General features: G+C 49.2%; 1 protein-coding gene across 2 annotated transcripts in view; it reads left to right on the top strand.

Moving 5' to 3' along the window:
- STAU1 (staufen double-stranded RNA binding protein 1) overlaps nucleotides 1-26,817 on the top strand; it is a 1,155,286-nt gene that overhangs the window by 984,121 nt on the left and 144,348 nt on the right. For both annotated transcript variants that reach the window (XM_069651277.1, XM_069651276.1), the window contains 2 exons: nucleotides 23,260-23,345; nucleotides 23,668-23,781. In XM_069651277.1, coding sequence (XP_069507378.1) covers nucleotides 23,260-23,345; nucleotides 23,668-23,781 — 200 coding nt within the window. The remainder of the gene's footprint in view (nucleotides 1-23,259; nucleotides 23,346-23,667; nucleotides 23,782-26,817) is intronic.

Raw genomic sequence — 26,817 nt, 5'->3', positions numbered from 1 at the left:
AGTGATACAAGGGCTTGTCCCAAACAAGCTTGTAGCCCCTTAACCAGCAAAACCTCCTAAGAGTTTCTCCCTGTAATATAAAAAAAGCAACAAGAGTTGAATCATCCAAGGTGGACTTAACACAATCTAAAATAAAGTCCTTCTTTGGATCAGTAGCAGTACCTCCATCTACCCAGGTCAGATGTGCTGCTATGGACAAAATATTGGATAACAAGGAGGAAGAGCTCACCGATTAGAACATCTCGTTGGTTAACAGCTCTCTGATAAAATTGTGCAAGGGCATACAAAGGATTTCAAGGGCTCCTCTTTACTTTGTCCAAGACCATGTGTTGCCTAACAACCTTTCCGGCACCCCAGGCTTGGATCAATTCATAACAACTACGGAATGTTCCTCGGCTGAAAGTGAAGACGAAGAGGACACAGCTACCCCGAATGGTCCAAGCCAGGCTGACCCACACATGCAAAATGTACATGTGAAACCTTTGTCAGAAGTCCTGGAAGCTAAGGTGGAGGCGCTAAATCAACTGTGCGCCAGGATGGCTGAGAAACAATTACTCTTAAGAGGGCCAGCTAAGGTTCTTCGAGACACTGACCACATTGACGACCTCTGGCTACCACAGGAACCTTGAAGTACTCTCAAAAAGAGGCTCCCCTACGATCCATCAAACCAACCCCTCACAAGCCAGACAGCAGCCTCTATTCCACGCACCTTTGTGCTAAATCCTTCCACTACAAGGACTATGATATGATATGGCATTTATAACGCGCCTATACACAAGTGTTTCAAGGCACGACGAGGCAAGGGAGGGGGAACAAAGGGAAGACAGACATCGATCCTACTAGGCCATGTCTCATTCAGATCGCGCAAGTGCATGGGAAGGGGGAAGGGAAAAGTGCGTGGGGGAAGGGAGAGGGGCAAGTGCCGTACATGGGATAGTAGAATAAATAAGATAATGAAAACGGCCAGATGGTGGCAAGTGCAAGGTAAGTGCAGACATAAGTGCTGGTAGGGGGACTGTAGGCATACAGAAAACAGTCTCCAGGTGCAGGGCTTGCCAGGGTGGCAGGGCAGGTGTACAACTGGCAGGGCCTGGGCCCAAGATCAGAAAGGGTGGCCAGGTAACCAGTGTAGTTTCAGCCAGGAATTCAGCAAGGGAGAGGGGGAGAGAAAGCAGAAGAAAGAAAGAGGAAGGTTTTGAGGTGCTTCCGGAACCGGAGATGGTTCTCCTCAAGTTTCAGGGAGGTAGGAAGGCTGTTCCAGAGGGAGGCCGCTACCGAAGACAGAGATCTACCACCAACTCGTTGCATGGAGAAGCGACTGACCCTGAGGGAGTTGGAGGCGAATGAGCGAACAGCTTAAGAAGGAAGATATTTAGGAAGAGAGAGTTGAAGGTATTACAGCCCCAGGCCCCAGAAGGCCTTGTGGACAATGCAAAGGGTTTTTAACTTTATCTTCGCAGCCAATGGGAGCCAGTGCAGAGATTTCAATCCTGGAGAGATACGATCCCTGGGCTTGAGGCCAAGGACAAGTCTTGCAGTCCTGTTCTGGATAAGTTGCAGAGGGCGGAGAGTAGAAGCAGGCAGATGTTACAATATTCCAGCCTAGAGAGAACCAGGGCTCTGGAGACAGTGAGCTTCTGGGGGAAGGAGAGGAAAGGAAAAATGCCTCTGAGGACGTGCAGTTGGTATTGTGACTTCTTAGAGACGTCAGAGATGTGAGGAGAGAAGGAGTGTGTGGAGTCGAAGATGACCCCAAGGTTTTTAGCGTTGCAGGTGGGAGCAGGAAGAGGGCCAAGAGAGGCCGGCCAGAGAGCTGCAGGGAAGGAGGGAGTGGGTGTGCCGATGAGTAGTATCTCAGTCTTACTGGCGTTAAGGCAGAGGTCATTGGCGGCACACCACTCCTGGATAGCAGACAGTCAGGGATGAGAGAAGGGGAGGAGGAGGCCGAGGGTAGCCTGAAAATGAGCTAGGTATCATCTGCATAGCACTAAAAGTTGGGGCAGAGAGCGGCGATGCGGTGGGCAAGGAGTCCCAGGTATTGGTTGAACAGCCAGGGAGAGAGGTTAGATCCCTGGGGGACACCACAGGTAGAGAAAAAGATATTGGAGAGGAAGGACCCAAGTTGGACCTGGGAGGGTCGGTCAGAGAGGAAAGAAGTCAGCCACGCCAGAGCCTGACCAGTGATACCCAGGTTATCACGGAGACAGTTGAGCAGGATGGCATGTTTGACAGTGTCAAAGGCAGAAGAGAGATCAAGCAAGATGAGGACGCACAGGGTGTTAGAGTCAAGGTTGGAGAACAGGTCTTCACGGATGTTCAGGAGAGCAGTTTCCGTGCTTCTGGCAGCTCTGAAACCAGACTGATGGTCATGAAGACAACTAACAGATTCGGTGTGAAGATTAAGCTGGGAGATGGCCTCCAGGAGCTTGCCCAGGAAGGGAGTGATGGAGATTGGGCGATAGCCGGGCAGGAGGGGTCGGCAGAGGGTTTCTTAAGAAGAGGATGCACAAGGGAGTGCCTCAGGGGGGATGGGAAGACTCCAGTGGCGAAGGAGTGATTGCAAAAATCAGCCAGGGCAGGAGCCAGGGAGTCGATGTGGTCCTTGATAGTTTTGGAGGAGCAGGGGAAAACCTGTTTCGATGAGACTTTCATAGATCGGACTTGTCTAGAAACCTCGTCTGCAGAGAAAAGGGGAAAGGCAGAGAAGGAGGGGGGGCGGCTGCAGAAGGGCCAGAGGAAGAGCAGGCAATAGAGCGAGGGAGGCGATAGGAGGAGAGTGAGGACAGGATGTCCTGAGTTTTTTTAAATGAAGTGTGAAGCCAGTGCCATGCAGAGGGCCTGGGCAGGGACAGGAGAGGTAGAGACTGCGGCAGGATTGGCCAGTTCCTTGCAGATTTAAAGAGTTCAGCCGAGTTGTTAGATGCCGCAGAGATGCGGGCTTGGATATGAGCTCTCTTCTTGGTGAGGACGCAGAGCCGGTATTGCCTTTGCAGCAGGCGGCAGGCCAGTTTGTCAGAGGATGAACATGAAGCGCGTCATTTCCTCTCGGCCACCCTGCACTTGCGTTTTAGGGTGACGAGGTCTGAGTCATACCAGGAGTTACACTTGGCTTTAGGCTTCATGCGGATTCTCATGACCGGGGCAAGGATATCAAGAGTATCGGATATAGAAGAGTGGAGCGTGGAGAGGGCAGTGTCAGGGTGACAGTCAGCCAAAGGGGGATGAGGGGGTGAGATGGTTGTGGCGAAAGCCTCAATTGACACACGCTTCATGGGTCGGATGACCGAGGAGGTGGGTGGCAGTGAAGGAGGTGGCTAGGCCTGGGGGGTAGGGAGGGTGAGGTGGGAGGATAGGAGAAAGTGATCACTCCAGGAGAGAGGAGTGGAGAGAGGGACAGAGAGGGGTCTTAGGAGATCAGAACATCGAGAGTGTGCCCTGCAGAGTGAGTGGGGCCAGAGGGGAGAATAGTGAGTGAGAGAGAGTCGGAAAGGTCGCAAAAGGGTCCAGTGGGGGGACGGGAGGCATCCAGGTGGATGTTGAAGTCTCCAAGAAGGAGGAGTTGAGTGGTTTAGGCCAGGAGTGAGGAGGATAGGTCCGCCCATTCAGAAAGGAAGGAAGAAATCTGACCAGGTGGCCGATATAGTAGCCACAGTAAGGGAATGGCTGGGGGAGAGAGAGAGCCTGCAGACGCGGCATTCAAAAGAGGTGTAGGTCTGCGTAGGAGTGACCAAGGCAGGAATCCACTCAGGGTAGATAAGGACTACACCCCCACCAGAGCGTTTGGGCCTGGGCGCGCAGAGGATCTTGTAGCCGTCAGGTAGGAGCGTGTGAAAGCTGGTGATAGAGCTGGCCGTGAACCATGTCTTAGTGAGCCCGAGGACATCGAGGTCAAGTTCTTCAATAAGGCAGCGGATATCAGAGGAATGTTTGACAGCAGAGCAGAGCGAGAGTTAAGAGTGGCAATGTGGAGAAGGTTTCCATCCTTGAAGGACTTCCGGGGAGGGGTACAGATTAGAGGTACGCCCTGTGGAGGTGCAGAAGGAGCCCGAGACGGGGCAGAGAGGGAGGGGGAAGGCAAGGTAGCCGAGGGGAGGTGGGACAGCCGGAGAAGAAAGGAAGTTGATGAGGCGTGGGAAGCGTCTATCAAAGAGGTGAAGGTTGGCCTGAGGGCCTTGGACCAGGACGGTCCCATTAGAGTAAACATTAATGATGACCTTGGAGGAATGGAAGGAGGCCAGGAGGGCATCCTAACGGGTGCCACCATTAATGGGAGAAGAGGAGAAAGGAGAGAGCACAGAGACCATAGGAAGGGTCCATAGGTCAGATGAAGGCATAACAAAGAGGATGTCTGTGAGTTTCCTTGGAGGAGGCACTGGTGTAGGTGTCAGCGATAGGGAGGCCTGGGTTGGAGACCAGGATGTCATTTTTAAACTTCTTCCAACCAGATTTAGTGGGGAGTGCAGGATAGTCAATAGAGAAACAGTTTGAGAAGATAGGAGAGACAGAGAGCACCATAGAGTAGGTGGGAGAGGGGGGGTGGAAGGAGAGCGGGAGACACTGGCGAGAGTAGGCAGACAAGATAGCGAGTGGCAATCAAGTTGCGCAATAGGACAGACTTGCAGGGTTAAAGAGCTCACAAATGCTCAAATTTAGAACTGGTGAGAAGCCACGTAAGTTTGAGAATCCTGTGTCCTCACCATAAAGGGATGAGTCCCCCCATGATACAGGGTATGTGGTAGCGGACTCAGAGAATGGGTCTCTCAAGGCAATATGTGCAGAACTTTCTATGCTCAATCACTCCCCAATTTCCTCTCCCCCCCCCTCCCAAGCTTCAATGTAAACAAGGTAAGAAGAGGCCTTTGCAACAGCAATCTGCACAATTCAATTCTTGCAAGAATAAATCGCTCCTTCGGAAAAAGCTCAGTCACTTAGACGACAAGGGAGGGGCAGTACTGTCCTAAAGCATATGGTTAATGGATAACTGACGACCGCAACAATACATGGTCCCATGGATCGATGGCTGTCCCTCCACTCACATGGGGTGGGGTACTAACTCAAAGCCAGAGTCGCTGGGGCGAGTACTTTCATCTATAAAAACGGTCCCTTCTTGTTTTCCCCAACAAACTAGGGTGCTTTTTTCTGATGCTTCTCCATCTCAAGCTTTCAAGCTACCTGCGGTTCTGCTCTTTTCTCCCTCTTCTCTTCCCCTTCCATTGCCCCGGACTCCAGCCAGCTGCCTGCACAGTGGCATTATAACGCAGTGTGCCTGTAACAGAGTTCCTAGGGTAAACTTGGAAAACCAGGTCGGTTTTCCACCTGGAACTCCTTTTGATGCGACAAGAACTCAAGTCAAGGATCCTTCCTCACCCCTTCAAACTTCTAAACAGGTTTCCTGGCTCGATAGAGTGGCCATGCTTAGACCTAAAACTATCCCTAAGAAAGCGAGCATGTCGGATGCGGCTGCGTTTAAAGATCTTGTTCACATCAAGTTTGTGGGGGTGAACTATCAGCTGCCCTGATTGATGTAATAGCTGACACTTTCCGTGATTGGTGCGCTCAATACTCCAGGGGTTCAATCATATTGACCGGGGACTTCAACTCTGACTATTGGAAGTATTCACCTGTGGATGAGAAGAGGGGAACTGAAGCTTTGGGTGTGGGACCTTTGGAGGGACGCTTTAGCTGAGTTTGAGTACTGCTAAGGCCCAAACACAATACACGTGGACTAATGGCCTGTACACTAGCTACCTAGATTTTATTTTCACCAACCCCATCCTTGCTCCCTGAGCCCCTTCACTCTTATTGAAACCTTCTCCGGTGAGTGATCACGTGATGCTCTTTATGATTTGTGATGCCTGGCCTGACCCCCTTTGATCAGATTAACATGCAACCCCTAAGTGAATATTCAGGCAAACAGGCTGCGGTGGACAGTGGGCAGCATTGAGAGACTTAATGAGGCTTTAGCGCACTCCGGTCTTGACAATGCTGAAATTGTCAATTTGTAAGGGCAACCTAGGGGAACTACGCTCCTGCTGATTCTAGACACACCCTTAATTGTAACTGGGGTAGACCAGATAGGGGACATTTCGCAACAGAAAAGTGAGCTAAATGGGATAGTACGCAGGACAAATAGAAATGTCCATCTAAAAGGGAGTGTGAAAATCCAAATAATTTCCGCCGCAAGAACCAATTACAAACATTGGCTCAATGGGCATAGAGTATCCAAGGCTAATGCAGGCTGATAATTCATTAATCGCCTGATAAAGACCCATGACTCTAAAATGTTTTGGTATGGTAATGTTTATTTGTAAAACGCCTATACACAAGGCATTCTTTCAAAGCGCTGAAGGAGGGAGGGAACAAGGGGAAAATATAACAGTCATTTAGAGCCCTTGAATTTCTAAACGATACAAGTCTGCACAGGCAGAGAAAGTGCATATATTACAATTAAACAGTGTAGATCTTTTCCGGGGCCATGGTGCGGGTGTGGGTGCCAGGGAACTGGTGGGGCTCCCTGAGAACCAGTGGGCCCTGCACAAAAAAATGTTATATGGTGGGGTTGGAATATCTGCAGTGGTTGGGACTGGGGAACCAAAGGCAGACTTCCTGGTAAGTAGGCCTATCAGGGGAGGCAGACTTACTTTCCCTTATTATGAAGTCCACGGTTTCCAGTGCCACAGGCCCTGATGGGCTCTGTAATCTGATATTAAAGGGAGACCATGAAGGGTGGGCGCAGTTTCTGTCTACCCTATATAGCCAGATATGTTATTCTGGGCTCACTCCTCTCCCCTTCACCCACACACACGGAAGTCTTCCATCCTTGTCCCAGTCCAAAAAAGGGCCCTTGTAACAATCCTTACTGGCAATTCTAAACTGTCGTTCCAAACTATTTGCCAGTCTAATATTGGAGCTCCTCACCTCTTGGGTTAGGGAAAAGGGTCTGTTGAGTTGTCAACAGACAGGTTTTAGGAAGGGTGGCGGGATTTCTAACTCTGTATGGTCCCTCCTTACCCTCATCTCAGACACTCGTTATCCTAGAGTGGTTCTATACCCATGCTTCATTGACTACTCTGCAGCTTTCAATAGGGTACTTGGAGCACAACTCTGGGGAAAGCTGTCAGCATAGGGCATAGACCCTTCAATTCTTTATTTTATTCCCTCTACAGTGGCATGAATGTTAAGATCAGACTATCTCAGAAGGGGGACTTGTCAAGCTCCATTACTACTACACAGGGTTTGAAACAGGGGTCCCTGTTGCCCCCCTTATTATGCAATCTATACACATCAGAATTTCCCGCAATCCTGAGCAGAACAGAGAATCATCCCCTGCGATATGGAAAGATCAACCTCCCTTGTTTGCTATATGCAGGCGACACAGTAATCCTGGACCCCAACCCGCTAGGATTGCAACAATCCCTTAATGCCCTACATATGTTTGCCTCAGAACATGGCCTACTGCCCATTGAGGGTAAAACTAAAATAATGACCTGTGGGAAGGGAGGTTACGTTGCACCCTTGTTTGTATGGATGCAGGCTGAGGGGAGTAAAGCTGGAACAAGTTATCTGGGAATATCTATCAGACCATGCCTGTCTCCACAGGAACTTGGTACTGGTATGGGCCAAATGGCTGTCCCTCAGAAGAATCATGGACTCTGAGGGAGGGGGTTCATTGGAGGCCAAGATCATGGCCTACAGGGCTTCAGTCATTCCGAGTATTCTCTACGCTCTCGAGGTGTTACCGTTAAGGGCAGTGGGCTGGCTTCCTAGATTGGAAGCATACATTCTCTGCTCACTACTTGGAGTTTCGGGGAGCTTTCCGGTGGAGGCCATTCGGTTGGAGTTGGGTCTCTCTTACTTATTAATGCTTTGGAAGTTAGCAGCTATTACATTTTGGCCCAAGATGTAAAAGGATAACCTGGAGGGCCCCTCTTTACTAGGACAGGAGTTGGCACATGCAGAGAGGTTCTCAAAGAGCACTTGGTATAGTATATGGAGATGGGTACAGGCAGGGTTCCTGTGATGTGGTTGGACTTTTACCTGTGTAGGATTAAGCGGAAACTCACCTATATGGACGCAGGCCTAGCTTTAGACCATCTTGCTGGCCTTCGTAAGATTTAAGTCTTCTCCAATCAGGCCTTCACACTTTGTATCCCAAAATCTTACCTGACAAACTTGCGTCTTCCAAAACTAGTGAGATTCATCATGGCAATTCGCCTCCAAACCCTGCCCGTTTTTGGAAACACTGGGGCTTTGGTTGGGGTTCCCAGAGTCGAAAGATTATGTAGATTGTGTGGCGAGCAACTAGAGACCACTTGCCACATTCTGATCCAGTGTGGGGTCTTGAGCTTAGAGTACCACAAGGCTTAAAGCGAAATTCACACCCCCACCTCTGACCAATTCTGGGCTACAATTTTTGGCGCTGAGGCTTTTACATCAGTAGCATCAGCCATGTTTGGCAGAGGGTGGTGAAAAAACTAGATCGTGGCTCCACAGGCTGCTGTGGTTGACCTCGCTCTTTTAAAGTGAGATGTTTAACTCAAATTACAACAGTTCCAGGTGAAGGTCTAAAGCTTTATCTTATATTTCACTCTAAGATAACCATGTTCACTTCCTATTATCCATGCAATGTAATTTATGATGAATGTATGATGAATTAACATTGTTTTTAGATGGTATTTATTATTTTATGTAATTTGCTATCTATGTAAGAGGGTAAAATGGTTTTAAATGTAACCAGAGGCACTTAATAAATAAAACTTAAAAAAAAACCTTTCCTCCATACATCTGCAGTTCAGCCCTCTGATAATCTATATTTCAATCCGCTTGCTTGGTGGTGTAGGATAAAGGAACTAGCAGCCTTCGGCAGAGCCAGTGACTGCTCTGTGCACATTATGCTGGCTCTCAACTTAAATTTCAAGATTTTTTTAAAACACTAACTTTGGCGTGTAATGCTGTGTGTTGTGAGACACCATCCCACTTGCAGGAACTTGTGTAATGGCACAAGCCATGAAAGAGTATGTGATCAAGTAGTACATTGCTGCTATGGGCAGCATGAATTGTGTTTATACTCGTTGGGACATTCTTTGCCTTTTGAAGTGATGAAAATTTGCTATGCACTCCCCCTGGTTCTTTGGCATTTAGATCAGTTAAGCATTTTTAAGAAAGGACTGACGGTTCTCTTTTGTAATGTTGGTTAGTTAGCAGTGGGTATTTCCTTTCGATGGATGACACTATATTACCCGTTTGGGTTGCATTTGAGCTTTACAAATAAGGATGATGCATTCATTCCTACATTCTGCTTTGTCATTAGTTGAGTCTATAGTAGACCGTTTACTATTTGTAATGTGTTTTTCTAAAGAACTTATTTAAACTGTGGATGCATTGCACCAAAAAAATGATTTTCATTATGTTGTGTGTGTGGAAGAAGTCTAACTGTGCCTTTACAGTAGCCTTCGTCCCCTCCTAAGAGTGAAGCCAGACTACTCTGGAATATGACTATTGAGAGAAATGGTACAAACATTGTGTAAACCCAGTGCACTCACAATAGGTTTGGTCTTGAACCACTCATTAGAGGGATTTGAATAATTTCCCTAACACTGCCAAATGTTTTAAAGGTGCATTGGTTGTGATTTGAGGTTTGGGCTCAAACTCGGCCCAATGAATGTGTGCATCGGTGCAAACCAGGAGGCTGTTTAACAACAGAGAATTACTACTGTGTAGTGAGAGGAAGACACAGCTGATCTATGCTGGAAGTTCTGTTACTGGACTGCCAATGTTCCTATGGGTGAAGCTCTACCCGCTGCATGATGACAGAATCCTCCAAGGTGATCATTCGCCTTGATCTGACGAGTAGTCTGATCTTTCTCCTCTGCTACAACTTCTGCTGATTGTGAAACTCAGGGCAGCGTTTTCAATTTCTTAGATATGGCAGCACTGTTTGATTGCTTAAAATGGAGCAGTGGTGTTAAGTGTTTGCTCAATTGCTGGATTCTGCTGCTCTCCTTCCTCTGCTGGAGCTTCAACTGCCTTGTCCTACTAATGGTCCTCTAAAAGAAACTAATAATCTTCTACTACATCCCGGAGAGAGATCCTAGTCCCAGCACACTGAAGGGAGACCTTCCCAGTCCTTTGAAGAAGGCTCTTGAACAGCATTTTGCCGAAACGTCCAGGGGCCACCCCGACTGCCTTCATCGAGGTTACCCCTCACATCATCTGAACCATTGACCTAAACCCAGACGTTGACCTTTGATTAGGCCACCCTTTCTGTGCCTGGCTTCTGCAACTATGCACTGAAATAGATTGCTTAAATGTGACTTATAAACACTGTAACTACTGTACACCACAAGTCACTGGAGGTGAAGGATTTGCTCACTATTAGCACTTTATACCATTGCATTTCTGCTGTTTATACCACCTACAATACTTTGTTTCGCTGTCCAGTCATTTGGTCGAAAGACATTTGGTCGACGGAATTTGGTCGAAAGCCAAATGGTCTAATTTTTTAATTTATTTATATATATATTTTTTAGGTTTTCGTTTAGGGGAAAAAAGGGTTTTTTAGAAAAAAAAGGGGGTTGGGCCCCCCCCCCTCCTCCCCTCCAAAAAAAGACCCTTTTTTTTTTCGACCAAATGACTGGTAACCCTTTGTTTCTAACCTATAAACCGTGCAAGACAACTAATAAAGACTAGTCAAACTGTTTTGTAAAACTTGTGTGTGCTTATGCTTGTTAAACCAACAATTAATGTACATGATACTCTAACTGCTCTCTAGTGTATCCCGCATGACAAAAACGGAAATATGTATTACCAAATTGTTAGTAATACAGTGAAATACCCAGGGAAGGACACCCCCATGTATCCATGTTTTTCTGTGGACAAACTGTAAAAGTATTGTAAACCGCTCTAATATATCTATACTTTTTTCTTGTGACTTGTGTGGGTGGGGGGTCACCTTACTATTTTGAATACTATTTTTATAAAATGAGTACTTAACATCACTCAGATATTTCTTTTACAACAACCTTTTAATAAAGCATATGTTTTCACTATTCTGTGTGGCCATTATTTTGTGTGTTTCTGCACCCTAACTGTGCCTTACAACCAAACCGCCACTCTCCTGAGTGAAGCTTTGACTGCTGCAGCCTGATAGCCACCACTATGAGACCACTAAAAAGTTAATCTCCCCAAGTCCTCACCAGAGGACTTTTGAAAGTGTACATAGCAGTTTGTTTGACCTGTAGTGTTCGATTCTAGTTAATTTGTTTCTGAATATTTAAAATTTCTGTCTGATAAAGCAACATTTGGAGACTAAATGTTTCTTAGAGAACCCAGTTAGGCCCTGTGAGAAGTGCTTGATATAGGGCATATTTCTACATGTAGGATACCCTAACACATATTTCATTAGCTCTTGTAGTTGTGCTTTTAGATTGGGACAAGCATATTGCAATGGAAAAATCAGGACTGGGTGGCTCCTCTGGGCTGACATTGGACAATTTAAGAGCTCTGCTTGTACAGTTTTTAGCTAAAAGTCTAGCCAGAACTGCTGCATCTGAAAAAAGCATAATTATCTCAAAAGGACTGCAACAACAAAGGTAATTTGGCTATGCTAGGTGGGTACGTTCACTACTCTTGCGTCCCGTCCCCTTTCCTCTATACTGTGAGGGCGTCCCTTCCAAGGGACGGGAGACAGAACATTTTTCACCAGAAAAAAACCTTATTCCCCTTTAAATTTAGAGGCGCACAGGGGTGCGGCCCAGGGCGCATGCACTGCCCTGACTCCGCCCTCCGGCGCCATACCTCAGTCCCCTTTTCTGCATCAATGTGAATGGGTTGAATTCACCAGTGCTCCTGGGTTTGGCTTCGGCCATGTAATTCCACGCCGGAATACTTCTCTTGTTTTTTTTGTTGTCTTATCTATCATCCAGGTACTCGGTCCTCGGGCGTCACGCTCCTCCTGATGCATGTCGACTTCTACAGGGTTCAGCAGGTGTCCATCCTGCAACGGGCTCTTCCCAACTTCCGACCCCTCCGCCCTCTGCCTATGTTGCCTTGACCCAGACCGCGGTTGACAATCATGTTCGGCGTGTGACTCGCTGTCCTCGAAGGCGCTGAAGAACAGACTAGCCAGGTGGAGGGAGCCCTTCCAGAGGTCGCCTCCAGAGGATCTCAAGAACTTCGTGAAGCATCGAACCAGGCCCAATGTAGGGCGGATATTTTCCAGTGCACCCCGCAAGGGAGACTCCTTCCCAGGAATTCTTCCGCGCGGGAGGGACCGGCCAGGTCTTTCTACCGGCACGTGCACCGAGGCTGTTACAGCTACCGGCCTTCGGGTCGAGGGATCCTCAGATCCTCCTGGGCGCAGTGTCGAGGGACCGGAAGGTTCTTGTACCGGGTCTACACCCTTTTACCAGCACAATGGCCGAGGGGCTACGCCCTAACACTGGCAATGCGTCCGAGGGGCTACACCCTAATACCGGCAATACGTCCGAGGGGGCACCTAAACGCAGCTCTACCGACCCCGGGGTCGAGGGTGTTACACCTGCCGAGGCTCGAGGAGCAGGGTAGGCCTCATGATCCACACGCAAGAGTCTTGGATGGGGCCGGGCCCAGCGGGCGGAGCAACACATCTCGGGCACGTGGCAGGCAGCTACACAAAATAGCCACCGCGCCAGAAAGGGGCAACCGTCTGACGCCATTCCCCGAATTCGGCAAAGAATGCGTGTCAAGGTGGGACTGGCCTCAACCAGGTAAGTGGCCTACAGTCTACCCTTCATTTGCGCAGGGAAACTTTCCTTTGCGTCCATATGGACAGGGTACGCAGCGGCTCCAACAGCCCCCCGCTACCCCGTCGGCACCCCCTGCCATCTCTTTGGCCAGTGAGGAGGTGCTCTTCGAGAAGTTCCTCGGCCTCATGAGGTCTCCTCAGATGGGGGCTATCATCAAAGACGCAGTCAGGGAAGTCCTCCCCACCATGCTAGAGGCACCAAAGACAACTTCATCGGGCTCCCAGGCCCCGGTGCAGCCGCCTCCTCCTGCTCCACAGCTAACTCTGCAGCCTCTGGCTGCGGTCCCTGTACCCCAGCCGCCAGCACCATCTACCCCTCCTCCTCCAAAAGATCCTCCAAATCCGCAGGATACGGACTAGGAGGAGGATCCGGACACACCATCCTCAGCCAGGGTCTTCCATGAATGTCTTGCTGGCCTGGAGGAGTACCTGGGCCTCCCCCAACCTGGGGTCGTACAGGCGGCAGAGGGGGTTCTGGCTGAAGTCCTCACAACACGCCCCTCTGCCAACACGGGATTCCACTGCAAACTGATGTAGTCTCCCTGGCCAAGAAGGGTTGGCTCAAGCCCCACTCGGTCCAGCCGGTCAATACACGCTTGGACGCCAAGTACAGGCAGATGGAAGGGGATACTCTTCCTCTCGACCCATCCTCAGCCACACACTCCTCAGTGATTGCTGCGGCATCACTATACTCCAAGCCTCAGTCGCCCTCAGCCGCCTCCTCTGCGGCGCTGCTAGGCAAGGAGGAGATGATCTTGGAGGTGTACGGCAAGAAGATCTACTCCAACGCCTCCTTGCACCTACGCAGATCCAATGCTGGCTGCCGCCAACCAACGGTTATGGCCGGAAATTGCAGACTTCCTCCCAGAACTCCCCACCCAATGCCAATCACGCTTTAAGGCGTGGCTAGCGGAAGCCAAGCTCGTGGTGCATGACCACATGGAATCATATCGATACCTCAGGCCGTGCCATCTGCATTGCGGACATGAGAACAGCCTGGCTCCAGGGAACGAAATTCAACCCTGATGTCCAGGAGCGCATTCTAGATCTACCATTCGAGGGCGGGGGGCTCTTCCACTCCTCCACGGACGAAGAGCTGGACAAGAAGAACCGCTCACAAACGGCGAAGTCTTCATCCATTCTTGCAAAGACCACGCCCAAGTCGTACACCCAATCTCAGCAGCGCTCGGAAAAGGGTTGTGCATATGGAGGTTTCCGCGGCTTCCAGGAACACAGATCCAGGCAGACGGAACGCTCGCCACCTCAGAACCGGCGCAAACAACAAAAAAGGGGGGTAAGGACTTTTTTCAGTCCCCCCTCCTCAGCATTTGCCTTTGAGGGAAAGAAGGCATGACACGCCCCTTCGAGTCCACATGTCTCCTGTGTGGGGCAGGCTTGCTCTCCACGCACAATAATGGCGCCAGAATTTCGCAGACCCCTGGATCCTCTCCGTAGTATCCGTGGGGTATTGCCTTTCCATCCCAGCCTCTCCTCCCTTCCCGCCTCCACTCACACAGGTTGGGACAACAACTCTTTTGGCAGAGATCCGGTCGCTCGTAGAGAGCCAGGCAGTGCAAGAAGTCCCAGCCTCCCAGCAAAGCTTTGGCTTCTACTCCAGGATTCTCGTCATTCAGAAGAAGAACCAGGAGGGCCTGAGAGTTGTGCTGGACCTTTCCACCCTCAACTTCTCCCTAGCCCTGCAAAAATTCAAGATGGTTACGCCAGTTTATGTAGCGGAGACATTGGACAAGGGAGACTGGATGTGCTCCCTGGACCTGAAGGACGCGTACCTACACGTCCCGATTTGGCAGCCCCATCGTTCTTTCCTACGGTTCAGGATCATGGGCTACCATTTCCAATACAAAGTCCTTCCATTTGGCCTCAACTCAGCCCCCAGGCTCTTTACCAGACGAATGATGCAGTGGTGGCCCTCCTCAGAGTGCAGGGCCTCCACATCTACCCATACCTCGACGACTGGTTCGTCAGGGCTACATCTCCAGAGGCTGTTCGCCACTCTTCCCATGCCCTTATGAACATACGGCACGACAAGCGCTTCTCGTTCAACCTCAAGAAGTCACAGCTGCACCCTTCGCAGACTGACATTCCTGGGACTCATTTGGGGCACGTGCTCTGAGAGGGTTTTCCCATCGGAAGACAAAATATCGGCCATCAAGAGGGCCACCACCCACTTCCTCAGCAGAAAGGGGACCTCGGCATGGTGGTACCAACAGCTCATGGGTCTAATGGCGGGCGATCCTGTTAGCCGTGCCGCACACAAGACTAAGGATCAGAAGGATTCAGCTGCACTTCGCGGCCTCATGGAATCGGGAGTGGGGCTTGCAATCAGCGATGATCAATGTTCCTCCGTCTCTGCACTCGGACCTAACTTGGTGGTCCATGGCCTGCAACCTACGGACAGGCAAGCCCTTTCGGCCGCCCTCTCCGGAGGCCACCATCACCACAGACTCCTCGCTCAAAGGCTGGGGAGCCACCCTGGATGACCTCTCGGTCCACAGCACCTGGAATCGGAAGGAGCAGGAATACCACATGAATTGGTTGGAGCTGCTAGCCATCTGGCTAGCGCTCAGAGCATTCCTACCACTTCTCAAGGGAAAGGTTGTCCTCATCCAGACAGACAACTCGACCAGCATGTACTACGTCAACAAGCAGGGAGGCACCAGATCCTCTCCTCTGTGCAGGCTGGCGATCAGCATGTAGGAATGGGCCCTGGAAAATGACATCTACCTCTCAGCAGTCCACCTCCCGGGGGAATCCAACCTGGAGGCAGACAGGCTCAGCAGGCTGGTAGCAGACAATTACGAGTGGCAGCTAAACGACCTCGTTATTCAGGAGATCTTCAACAGGTGGGGTCATTAAGTGGATCTGTCACCTGGCACAACAAGAAGTGTCCCCAGTTCGCATCCTGGCAGGGTCAGGGCCCCGGCTCCCTGGGCGACGCATTTTACCTCCAGTGGACCGGCATGAAGGCCTACGCCTTTCCACCTACTCCCCTGATCCACAGGGTAATTTGCAAGATCAAGGAGTCTCACCGACTCCTCATCATTCTGATAGCTCCATGGTGGCCGGCCAGGCCATGGTTTTCGGAGCTATTCAGCCTCTCGGAGGTGCCCCCGATACACCTTCCGACGGGCCGAGTGCATCTTCTGGCACAGCAGGGGGGCAGAATCATCCACCCCGTGCCAGGGAAACTAGCCCTCACAGCGTGGTACCTGAGCAGGTAATGCTTCGACATATTGGCCTCTCACAGGCCAATCTGGAGATCATTCAGGGCGCCAGGAGCAAAGCCACCAGGGCCCAGTACAAAAGCAAATGGACCAGATTCTGCCACTGGGCAGACTCCAAGGGTATTGGCCCTTGGCCTGCAGTCCACTTGGCCTGCAGTTTGGACGACGTGCTCTCCTTTTCGGCACACCTCACTCATTTGGGCGTACAGGTGGACACCTGCCGTACATACCTGGCAGCCATTGGGACTTATAGGAACTCAGAGGAAGGCATTTTTTCCTCCTCCAACCCTATCGTCAAGAAACATCTGACTGGTCTCGCTAGGCTCTACCTGCCCGTTAAGAGACAGCATCCTGTGTGGGACCTTAACATAGTCTTGGGCGCCCTGGCGCACAAACCATTCGAGCCAATGGCGTCCGTGGACATTAGGCTGGTCACCATCAAGACGGCCTTACTAGTCGGTCTTACCTCGGCTCGCAAAGTCAGCGAGCTCCAGGCGCTTGTCGCCTCTAAACCATATACCACCTTCCACAAGGACAAGTTAGTCATGCGGACGCACCCAGCATTTCTGCCCAAGGTTCCATCCGCATTTCACTGGAACGAAGAAATAGTCCTTCCTACATTCTTTGCCGATCCCTAGGATGCTGCACTGCCTGGATGTCAGGCCTGCCCTAAAATTCTACTTGGACAGGACCAAGGGCTTCAGCAAGTCGGGCGCTCTTGTTTGTCACTTTCGGAGGCTCAAGGCCAGGCTATCAGGCTTCTAAGGCCTCCATATCCCGCTGGATGGTCTCTGCCATCAAGGAAGCGTACGAGGGCCAGCACAAGCCGCTCCCGGCCAACATGCACGCCCACGCAGTCAGGGCCAAGGCAATGGCCATCGCATTCCAACGCCATGTCATTTGGCAAGTCATAAGCAGGGCAGCCACTTGGGCCTCTCCCTCGGCTTTCTGAAAGCATTACTGTTTGGATGCCGGCTCTAGATCTGATGCAGCTTTCGGACAGGCGGTTCTCAGGAACCTATTTGCTTAAGGAAGGTCTCCTCTCCACCCTGGGGCTGCAATCAGTTGTAATCACCCATACAGTATGGAGGAAACGGGACGGGACGTAAGAGTAATTATAAGTTACTCACCGTAGTGACTAACATACTCTTAGTCCATAGTCCCCTTTCCTCCATACGTCCCACCAACTTTCCCCCTAATAATACTGGTGTCATTAGGCAATGTTAAATCTATTGTCAATGGGGACTGAGGTGTGGCGCCGGAAGGCGGAGTCAGGGCAGCGCATGCTCCCAGGGCCGCACCCCCGCGCACCTCTAAATTTAAAGGGGACGCTTTTTTCTGGTGAAAAAGGTTCCATCTCCCATCCCTTGGAAGGGACGCCCTTACAGTATGGAGGAAAGGGGACTATGGACTAAGAGTACTTTAGTCACTGCGGTGAGTAATTTATAATTTTTTTGTTAGTTAAGTATATTTCTTTTTTCATGTGTTGATTTATTTCATTGTTTTGTCTGACAAATGTCCCTCCATTAAGGCATTTATGGTATAGTGAGAAGATAGGAAGTGGGGGCCAGTTGTCCTCAGTGGCTGGTTTCCTCCCCCCGCCTCAATTTGTAACCTTTCCAAACTGGCATTTATGTCCAAACCCAAGCTTCTATGTGCTTCAGTGCCAAACATCACTGTAAGAAAGGTACTCCGAATGGGGTAGGATGCAGTCTTGTATGTGTAATCTCGTTGGGTTCCTTGCATTAGCACGGCAGAAGGCATTCTGGGGACTGTTGTCTTATGGGGTCCTTATTCTTAAGTGAGGTATGTGCTATTTTGGTATATGTAGTCTTCTGGGGCCACTGCAGTAAGTTATGCAGAGTTCACTTTGGACATGTATTTCTAGGGAGGGTAACTTTACTGAGTGATGCAGAATGCATTCTTGGAAATATAGTTGGTCATAGCATCTTATTTATTAGCATTGTAACAATAAAACAGTTCCAGAGGGCAAGTGCCAGGGAAAGCAGGGGGGAGGGTCACAAGCTAAGTGGGTGAAGGGAAGGACTGGGAGGGGCGGGGCCTGGTGCCCTGTGGAACTCGGAGGGAACCCGGCAGCCAATCGCTGCGGCTGAAATAAGGTGTTGGCAGGGGAGGGGGAGAGTGAAGGAAGAGGAGAAAAGGAGGGTCTTGAGAAGCTTCAGGAACTTAAGGAGATCCGGCTCAAGCCTGAGAGGGGCAGCGAGACCATTCCAGAGGGAGTCTCCTGCGGAGGAGAGTGATCTACCCCCACTCTCTGCTTAGAGAAACGTCTGATCTGCAGAGAGTTGGAGCTGGCAGGCTGAAGGGCTCTAGCAGGGAGGTATTCAGGGAGAGCGAGTTGGATGTAGCAGGCTCCCAGCCACCATAAAGCCTTATGGATGACGCAGAGGGTATTGAATTTGATCCTAGCAGCAACCGGGAGCCAGTGGAGAGAAATTAGCGCTGGAGAGATTGCAGTCCCTGGGCTTGAGGCCAACGATAAATCTTTCAGTCCTATTCCGGATTAGTTGAAGGGAGCGAAGAGAGGAAAAAGGAAGATTGAGGAAGAGGCTGTTGCAGTAGTCCAGCCTAGAGAGGACCAGAACTCTGGAGACATTGAGTTTCTGGGGGAAGGTGAGGAAAGGAGAATGCCTCTAAGGAGAATTCCTCTAAGGAGGTGCAGTTGAAAGTGGGTCTTCTTGGCAACATCTGCGATAGGAGAGAGAGGGGAATCAAAGATGACACCAGGGCGTTTTGCCCCACAAGAGAGTGAGGGGAGAGGACCCATAGAGAGCGGCCGGCGGGAGGGAGGGAAGGTGGGAGCAGGGGTCCCAATGAGAATGATCTCAGTCTTGCTGGCATTAAGGCAGAGGTCATTGGCAGCGCACCATGAGTGAATAGCAGTCAGTTGGGGATGAAAGAGGAGGCAGTAGAGGCAAGAGAGAGCTTTGTGTTGTCTGCATAACACTGGTAGTGAGGAGATAAGGAGATCAAGTGGGCCAAAGGGGCAAGGTAGATGTTGCAAAGCCACAGCGAGAGGATGGAGGCTTGAGGGACGCCGCAGGTGGAGAGTGTGATGGGGAGAGATAAGGGCCCAGTTGAACCTGGGAAGGTCGGTCAGAGGAAGGAGGTCAACCAGTGCAGTGCCAGGCCCATGATGCCAAGGGTCTCACGAAGCTGATTTGTTAGGGTGGCATGATTTTCCGTGTCGGAGGCAGAGGAAGGATCCAAGAGGATAAGAACGGATGGAGAGTTGGAGTCGAGATTGGAGAGCAAGTCTTCACGCAGGTTTAGAATCTTCCATCACCCCTTCTTTTACCTCTCACCCCTTCAGACTTTACAGCCTTTTGCCATTGTTCAGCAGGCCCACTATAACAATTCTGCAACACCAGATGGCAGTAACTCATCTGAAGATATTCTGATTGCCAAGTAGGAAAATTTGAGTGATTGAATGCAGATCCACCCGAGTATCAGAAGAAGCCATATTCTTCAAAGGTCTGAATAATGGGGGCAGAAGAGAGGAAAGTGAATAGGAATCTCTAAGTACAGTTAATCACGTGGGCAATGTAGAGAAGGCAGCTACCTAGGTGGATTTACCAAGCAGCTTGGAGTGGACCTTTGGCTGAGTAGCCCAATCCAAGCTGGCGATACAGCATTCGCATTTTTGGTAGAAGCATCCTTTCTAAGTAGATTTAACACAGCTAGTTGGTTCTGGACTCTTGCTGCTGGAATACCTCAGATGTGCTTGTCAGTCTAAGCAATTTCCTTGTTGCCAGTAGGCCCTTTTCATGAGTTTCAGAAGTAGTCTTTCAATTAAAATCAGAATGCCACATACATACCAGATCAACAGCCCTAAACTGGCTTTAGATGTGACCAACCCGGGTGGAAACCCCAGGTGCCATCCAATAACCTGATTTCCTGTATATGTCTAAAGAAAAACCCGGCATGCAGGTGAGGTCACAACCAAAGCTAAAATAAACGCTTAAGAGCTGATAGATCATTAATCCTGGGCAGGCCTAACACTGAGGTGAACAGTGCCAGCTCTGAGGCCCCCTGTTCCTGTCCCCCTTCCCTGTGTAAGAATGCTAGTATGCAGACCCTTTTTGGCTACCATGCCTCTTAAGTCAGTTGCTCGCCAGTATTTCTCTTCTTGTTCCAGATACCCTTAGTCGAGAGACCTATATCAAAGACCCGAAGGAACACCAGGGAATGCATTCCCTACCTTTGTGAGACTCCCATGCTGCCAAGCAAATGCAGCATCGAGGGGATTCTGCATGGTGTCACTCAAACGGCTGCAGAGCTACTGGGTGGAGCTTAAGCCCCTTTTGAGAGCTGCAACACGCCCATACCCTTCATGCTACAGTGGAATCCATTTAAATCGATAAGGACAGAACACAAATTCAGAATCTGGGAGGGAGATTTAAGGGTAGACAGGAAACAGGTAGGTATGGGTATACTGGATGAGGTCTGAGGCAGCGGTGGAAGGCTACCAAGAGGAGGTGGAGGTGGAGGAGGATGAGGAAGAGGCATTTAACCAAACTTGCTCTGTCCTTGACCGATGTCCTGTTTGCTTTGCGACATCCTTTTTTACCACTGAGGTTGCCCCATCTAGGTGCTGGAGGCTGCCACTAGTAGGGTGGTTGTTGGGACTCCAACAACCCTCCTTATCTGCTCTTCAGTACCATTCTACATCCCCTCCACCATCTTCATCATGGGAAAATCTTCAGTGACTGTGCATCCTCTGCTTGTCCTTCCGAGCTGCCGAATCTTACTTGCCGTGCTTTGCTGCAATCGCAGTCGTCTTCGTCTTTTGGTTCTGGCTTGATGGGCTCGTACATGGGAATACTTCTTATTTGTCTTTTCTATCATTGGGGTTATCTTTGGCCCAGAGTTACTGCCTGTGTCATGGGTACTAACAATGCCAAACCCAACTGCACTGTATGTTGAGATGGATTTCTAGAATCTGTCTTGGTGGACAGATGTTAGGAGACAACCCTGTATATACATTCCCCATAGGTTCTTAAAATGCATGCAAATAAATTAATCAACACAGGCGGTAAGTAAATTAATGCAGTAAAGATGGAACCAAGTGACAAGTGCATTCCCCCTAACGTCAGCAGCCCAATCCCTAAGAAGAATGGGGCCTTGTGCCCAAATGTCACAGGAGCCTGTAGTCTCTGTAAGTAAGTTCTAATTTTACTTGTGTCGGTGATTGTTCATTGAAGATATTCAACAAGTTTGCTAGGTAAGTAAATTCTGTTCTTAGGTTTCAGATAATACTACCCAGGTTCGATGAGCAAAAGGCAGTGGATTGGAAGATTGGGGTACAAAGGGACTTGTTCTCAATGTTATCTTATGGAGGAGAGGAGGGGAAAAAGCTTTTACTTCTCCCCATGAATCTGATTTTCCCAAGTCACTTGATGGTTTGACGGGGGGTTGCTGGAGGTTGGATTTCATGCTGTTGGTTTCAGTGAGAGGTGCCCGGCAGCTGCTTGTGCAAGGATTCTTCCAATCAAGTTCAGATGCAAGATGCAACCCCTGGCGATGAAGAAATGTGAGATTCAACGATGCAGGCCCCTTTAGAACACTGGAAAATCGAGTTCAAGCCATGGCACACAGATGACGTTGGGCACCCTTCCAATCATGGTTGATGCAGCTTCTCTAGGACAGTATCCCTTGCTGCTGGGACGCTGACATGCCATGGGAAGGCAACTTGCGCCACAGGCTGACGACCAGCAAAGTTCTGGGGATAACTGCGGAACAGCATTGCTGTAGGTGAGGTAGCCCACGAGAGAGCTGGTCAGTCCACTGGTTGGTCCAGGGACACATCTGAAGGGTCAGGATGTCTGGATCCTCAAAGGCAATGAGACTAGTTGGTCTGACTAGTCCAAGCGCTGAAGCACTGGTCAGGGTTTTCTGAGATCAGGTAGTCCAGCAGGGCTTCATTGGGCCAGGCGCAGGAAGGGATGCCAGGTCTCTTTGGGAGTCTTCTTCGGGAGTCTTCTTCGGATCTTCAGTCAGCTGTTCATCTAGGAGGGATTCTGCCTCCAGCACTGAGCTCAAGAAATGGCTGCAGTAGTCCTCTTCTTTTCCCAAATCCAGCCTGGAAGCAATTCCAAGCCCAGCAATGGTAAGTATCAGCACCATTCAAACAGTGAGTAGTTGTCCAATCAAGGACAACTATTGGTTTCACCCATGCCCCACACCTAGACACTCTGGCTCCATGGATGTGGAATGGGGTGTGGATAGCAGCAACTTTCCTGGGCAAGAGCATGACCTTATAGCAGGATTTCCTGAGCTGGCAAGGCAGGAAGAAGGCCAAACAACAAGCAAAAGTCTTGTGACATGACCATTTTAGGCCACTAGTCACGTTTAGTAGCCATGTGCGGTAAAAGCGAATGTGCACACTACAAATAACGCAAACATGGAACAAATATGCTGCCACCAGCTTATCTTTAGGCACATATAAAAGTAACCAGAATTCCCAAGTGTAAAAAGCTAAGGTGGTACAAAAATATCCCCATTGCACTGTATGGTAAGACATGTGCCATATTAAAAAGTTTTAAAAAAATATAAAAAGATAAAAGGGTAACCTAGTTTTCCAGTAATGAGTTGAAGGGACTGATCAGTTTCCCCATAACAAATCAACAAAAGGGAAGTGAAGGTGAAAGCTTTGCTTCCCTTCAAAAAGTCACAACAGAATCAAAAACAGAGCAAACAGAAAGGGGGTTTATAGAAACATGGACTGAAAGTTGCCAAAAAGGAAATCCTTTCCTAACAGTGTACCATCCCCTTATCGCTGAAATTATTGCAGACGGCAGACTTTGGAATGATCGACTAACCCATCAGAACATTACCATAATGTAAGCAACGTGTTCTTTCTAATTAAATTACTGTTTTTCAAGATCTCTAATGGTTTCTTCCAGGTTTAGCACATCGTAAGCCCTTTCTACTACCTTTTGTGTCCATAGCCAGTCAGAAATGCACCAAACCCAAAAGGTTACCAAAAAATGTTTGGAAGTGCTTGTCATGGGACAAAGCTACTTGTACAGTTTTGCACGTTTTTGGTGAACCCTGTTTTGTTTACAATGCATTTATTTGTTTATAGTTATTTCTAGAAGAGAATGCAATTTGCTAGGAGGATTAAACTGTATTTGTTCACTGCTGGGTCATAATATGATACTCTATGTACAAATAATACTTTTACACATCTTTAATTTTCCCCTCTAGGCTGCATTAAACATTTTAAAGTTACTATCTGAGCTGGACCAACAAAATACTGAGATGCCAAGAACAGGAAATGGACCAATGTCTGTGTGAGTCCTCCCAATTTAAGGCAACCTTACTTGCATTAACAAAATCAGTGTTTTGTGATGTTGTAAAATGTGCAAAGGAAAATATTAATGTAATTCTTTCGTGAAAGTATTACCACCGTCAGATGTATTTTTTTGTTGCTTTTATATAGAAAACTCCTTTAACATGTAGTTTTTTTGCATTCACAATTATTCATCCCCCTTCACCACTGTGTCTACACGTGCTCTCACTGACTGCACAAGTGCAACATGTTTCTTTGTGTTTAATTGGCTTTAGTACACTGTGGCCTCATCTTTGTATTCTAATCAAATATATTTACTCTAGATTTCGACCATCCATTAGAGATCTACAAATTATGCCAGGTGTCAACGCAGGAGTCCAGAAATCGGTAATGGATCCTTCTCGAACTATCGATCCGTGCATAAACCACTTAGAAAGGTGAGGCTAATCAATTAGTCTTTGTTGTAGTTTGGTTCCCTCTGCACAGTCCAAGATTTGTTTAGTAACTGGTCATGGAAATTTGTATCTGAATTCACTTAAAGCTGTGCATTGTTTTTGACTTGATTTGTAACTTTAGTATACCTGGAGTTTGGGCTGGGGCCAGCTTCCTTCTTTGTCCCAGATGGAATTAAAAAAGAAAAATCTACAGCTTGTTTATGTCATTGCTTCCCAGGTTACGGAAATCATGGGTAAATGATTATAATGCAAAAAATGAACTTAAGTAGTTCTTTTGTGGGCATGGCTTGGCTTTTAGCCTGCTTTCACTTTTTATAAGATATGTAAAGAGAAAATTTGAATGAATTCTTTCCTCCCATGGATTCCTCATCTACGATATTCCTATTCCAGTGCAACTGTTCTCTAGAAACCTTTCCGCCGTCTGGGGGTGCAACACAATGCGACAACAGTTCCTTTTTTTCCAAGCACTCTGTTCACTAATCAGGAAAACACTAATTGAGCTTACTTTTTCTCTACTCCATTTAAGGGCACAGTCTTCAAGTTGTGTGCCGAATGCGGCCCTCAGATGTCGATCTCAGAACCGCACCGAGTGGTTTGTATTGTTTGGGTGAGGACTAAGACACCCAGGATTGTGGTTTGTGCCAGTCCATGCACCTGTAGGCCCTCTGGGGAAAGGGCAGCAAAACTCCTCATGTTCATCCACAAGGCAAAGGGTGAGGCTCTGCGGTCTCGTTTGTGGTCGCATGGGGCGGATTGATGCTCCGAAGAAGGGGCAGCTCAGCGCAAGGAAAATGAGAAGCAGCATCGAAGGAGGTCCTGCTCGCTGAATAAATCCTCACACAAGCATTCCTCTTTGAAGAAGAGCCACCGCTCCAATGGTTCTCCTGAGCAGCCGGCGCATGTACCTTTTCCCACCGGGAGAACTTCCATCTGAAGATGTTGGACATCTTCAAAAGGCATTGTTAACTCAAGCCTCTGCACCTGTGGAGCAGGGAAACGGCGCCATCTGCTTTGGCTCAAGCGCCAACGGTTCACACCGCGTCTGTTGTGACCAGTAGGGTACCTGATGGTGACCACTCCCTCACGCAGCACAATCTCGGCACTGGACCAAAAAAAATACCAGGTCCCTTGGGGTCGCTAGGCCCCACCTTCAGCTGCCGGGATCTCTATGCCGGTCCCGACTTCGTTGCCGACGTTGACACTGCAGCTCTGTGGGAATATGCCCCCTCCCTATGGGCACCTCCATTGTGGAGATGTATGACATCTGTGATGAGGAGGGATACCAGGTGCCCTTTGGTCTAGAGCCTCTGAGTTCTAGGGAGGTAAGGAATTTTCCAGAGGATTTCTTTGGGGGAAGGTGAGGATGTGCTGGGACTGGCAGATGAACTCCATGTCGCCAGTGGCCTCGACTCCTCCCTGGAGATGGACATTTTGCCAGCTCCCACCCCAGGAAAGCCTCAATCCGCCTTCCAGTGCTTGATAGCTAAGGTGGCCAGTACTCTGGGGTTGTCAGCCCCATCCAGGTCGACAGTTCAGTACGAACTATGCAATATTATTGCTGCTGCTCCCAAGGAGGAGACGCTGCTGCCCCTTCATGTGGGTAGTGAAGGCCTCTATACTGGAGATGTGGGAGAAGCCTGCCCCTGTTCCGGCAGTGTAAAAGGAACTGGTAAAGAAACGCTGTCCTCCTTTTCGGATCCGCCCTTTCCCTGGAGAGTTTGGTGGGTCAGGCCGTGACAGGTAACTTGAAGACTTCTACTTTGCCATCCCTGCCACCGGACGGGAAAGTATGAGATTTGATGCATGGTTTAAAACAGTTTTTGCGTCAGGCAGTTTTTCACTGCATGCTATCAATGCCTCTTGCACAATGGCAAAATTTGCCTTGGAACGGCTGTAGCAAATGTGGCTAAATGTCCCGGAAGGAGAAATGAGGGACGGTTTCCTGTCCTTGGTCAATGACGGCAAGGAAGCAGCATGCCAGATGTTACAATCGGGACTGGACACTGCGGACTGTGTCTGCAGATCCATGGCCACAAGCTATATGGCCAGGCGCCACTATTGTCTGAGGATGTTGAGTTTTGCAGCCGATGTTCAGGCTAAGCCGTTGGATATGCCTTTCAATGGCAAATACCTTTTTGGAGCGAAGGCTGACTCCCCCCTCCAGAAGGTCCAGTTCACTGTTCAGGATGCAGTTGTCAAAGACCACATCTGACGCTTGAACCGTAAAGATCATTGAACAAGAGTATTGCCTCCCCTTCCTCCAGCACTCCCAGGTTAGCCTCTCATCTCCGGACCACCTTCTTTTGGAGTAGGCCTATCCGCTTTAGTCAAAAAACGCAGTGGAACTAGTGTCTTGATCAGAACGAGGCAGGCGGTGATACTCCACTTATTTTCTGGTTCCAAAGGAGACTGGGGCTTGTGTCCCATTATGGATCTACCTCCTTTTGGGGAACACATGTGGACTTCTTCCCTTCCAGTGTGAACAGGCAGTGAGCTGTTCTGCTCCATGGACTTTACTCATTGGGGATCTCTAGGGGAGGGGGGGCGCATTGACGGTCGAGTGGATATTCTACCTCCTTTATCCATTCCTGATGATCCCTCTCATTCCAATGGTTTTCAGCAGATTGTGCCTGTTCGGAACCACATTTCATCCTAATCGCTCCGGACTGGGCCCAGAGAACATGTTTTCCATAGTTGCTGGACATGTCCTTCTCCCCATCTTTTGTTCCTTCCAAGGAGAGTAGACTTGCACTCCCTTTCTGATTGGCGGGTTCTCCTCTGAACCTCAGCAGCGTGAACCTTCAAGCTTTGCTATTGAGAGGGTGAGCTACAAGGAGTGGAACTTGTCAAATGACTTCCTTGATGTGCTCCTTTCAGCTCGGAGAACTGCCACAAAGTAGATTGCTGATGCTATGTTACTCTGCTTAGAATCACATGCTGTAGTCCGACATCTAGTGGTATCTGCGGAGTATTGCATCTTGTCTTTCGAGGATCGAAAGGGGACGTCGACATGGGCGT

This window comes from Ambystoma mexicanum, chromosome 3p, assembly GCF_040938575.1.
Source record: "Ambystoma mexicanum isolate Mex_15411 chromosome 3p, UKY_AmexF1_1, whole genome shotgun sequence".
NCBI classification, from domain to species: Eukaryota; Metazoa; Chordata; class Amphibia; order Caudata; family Ambystomatidae; genus Ambystoma; species Ambystoma mexicanum.
This window is presented reverse-complemented; position numbering and strand designations above follow the sequence as displayed.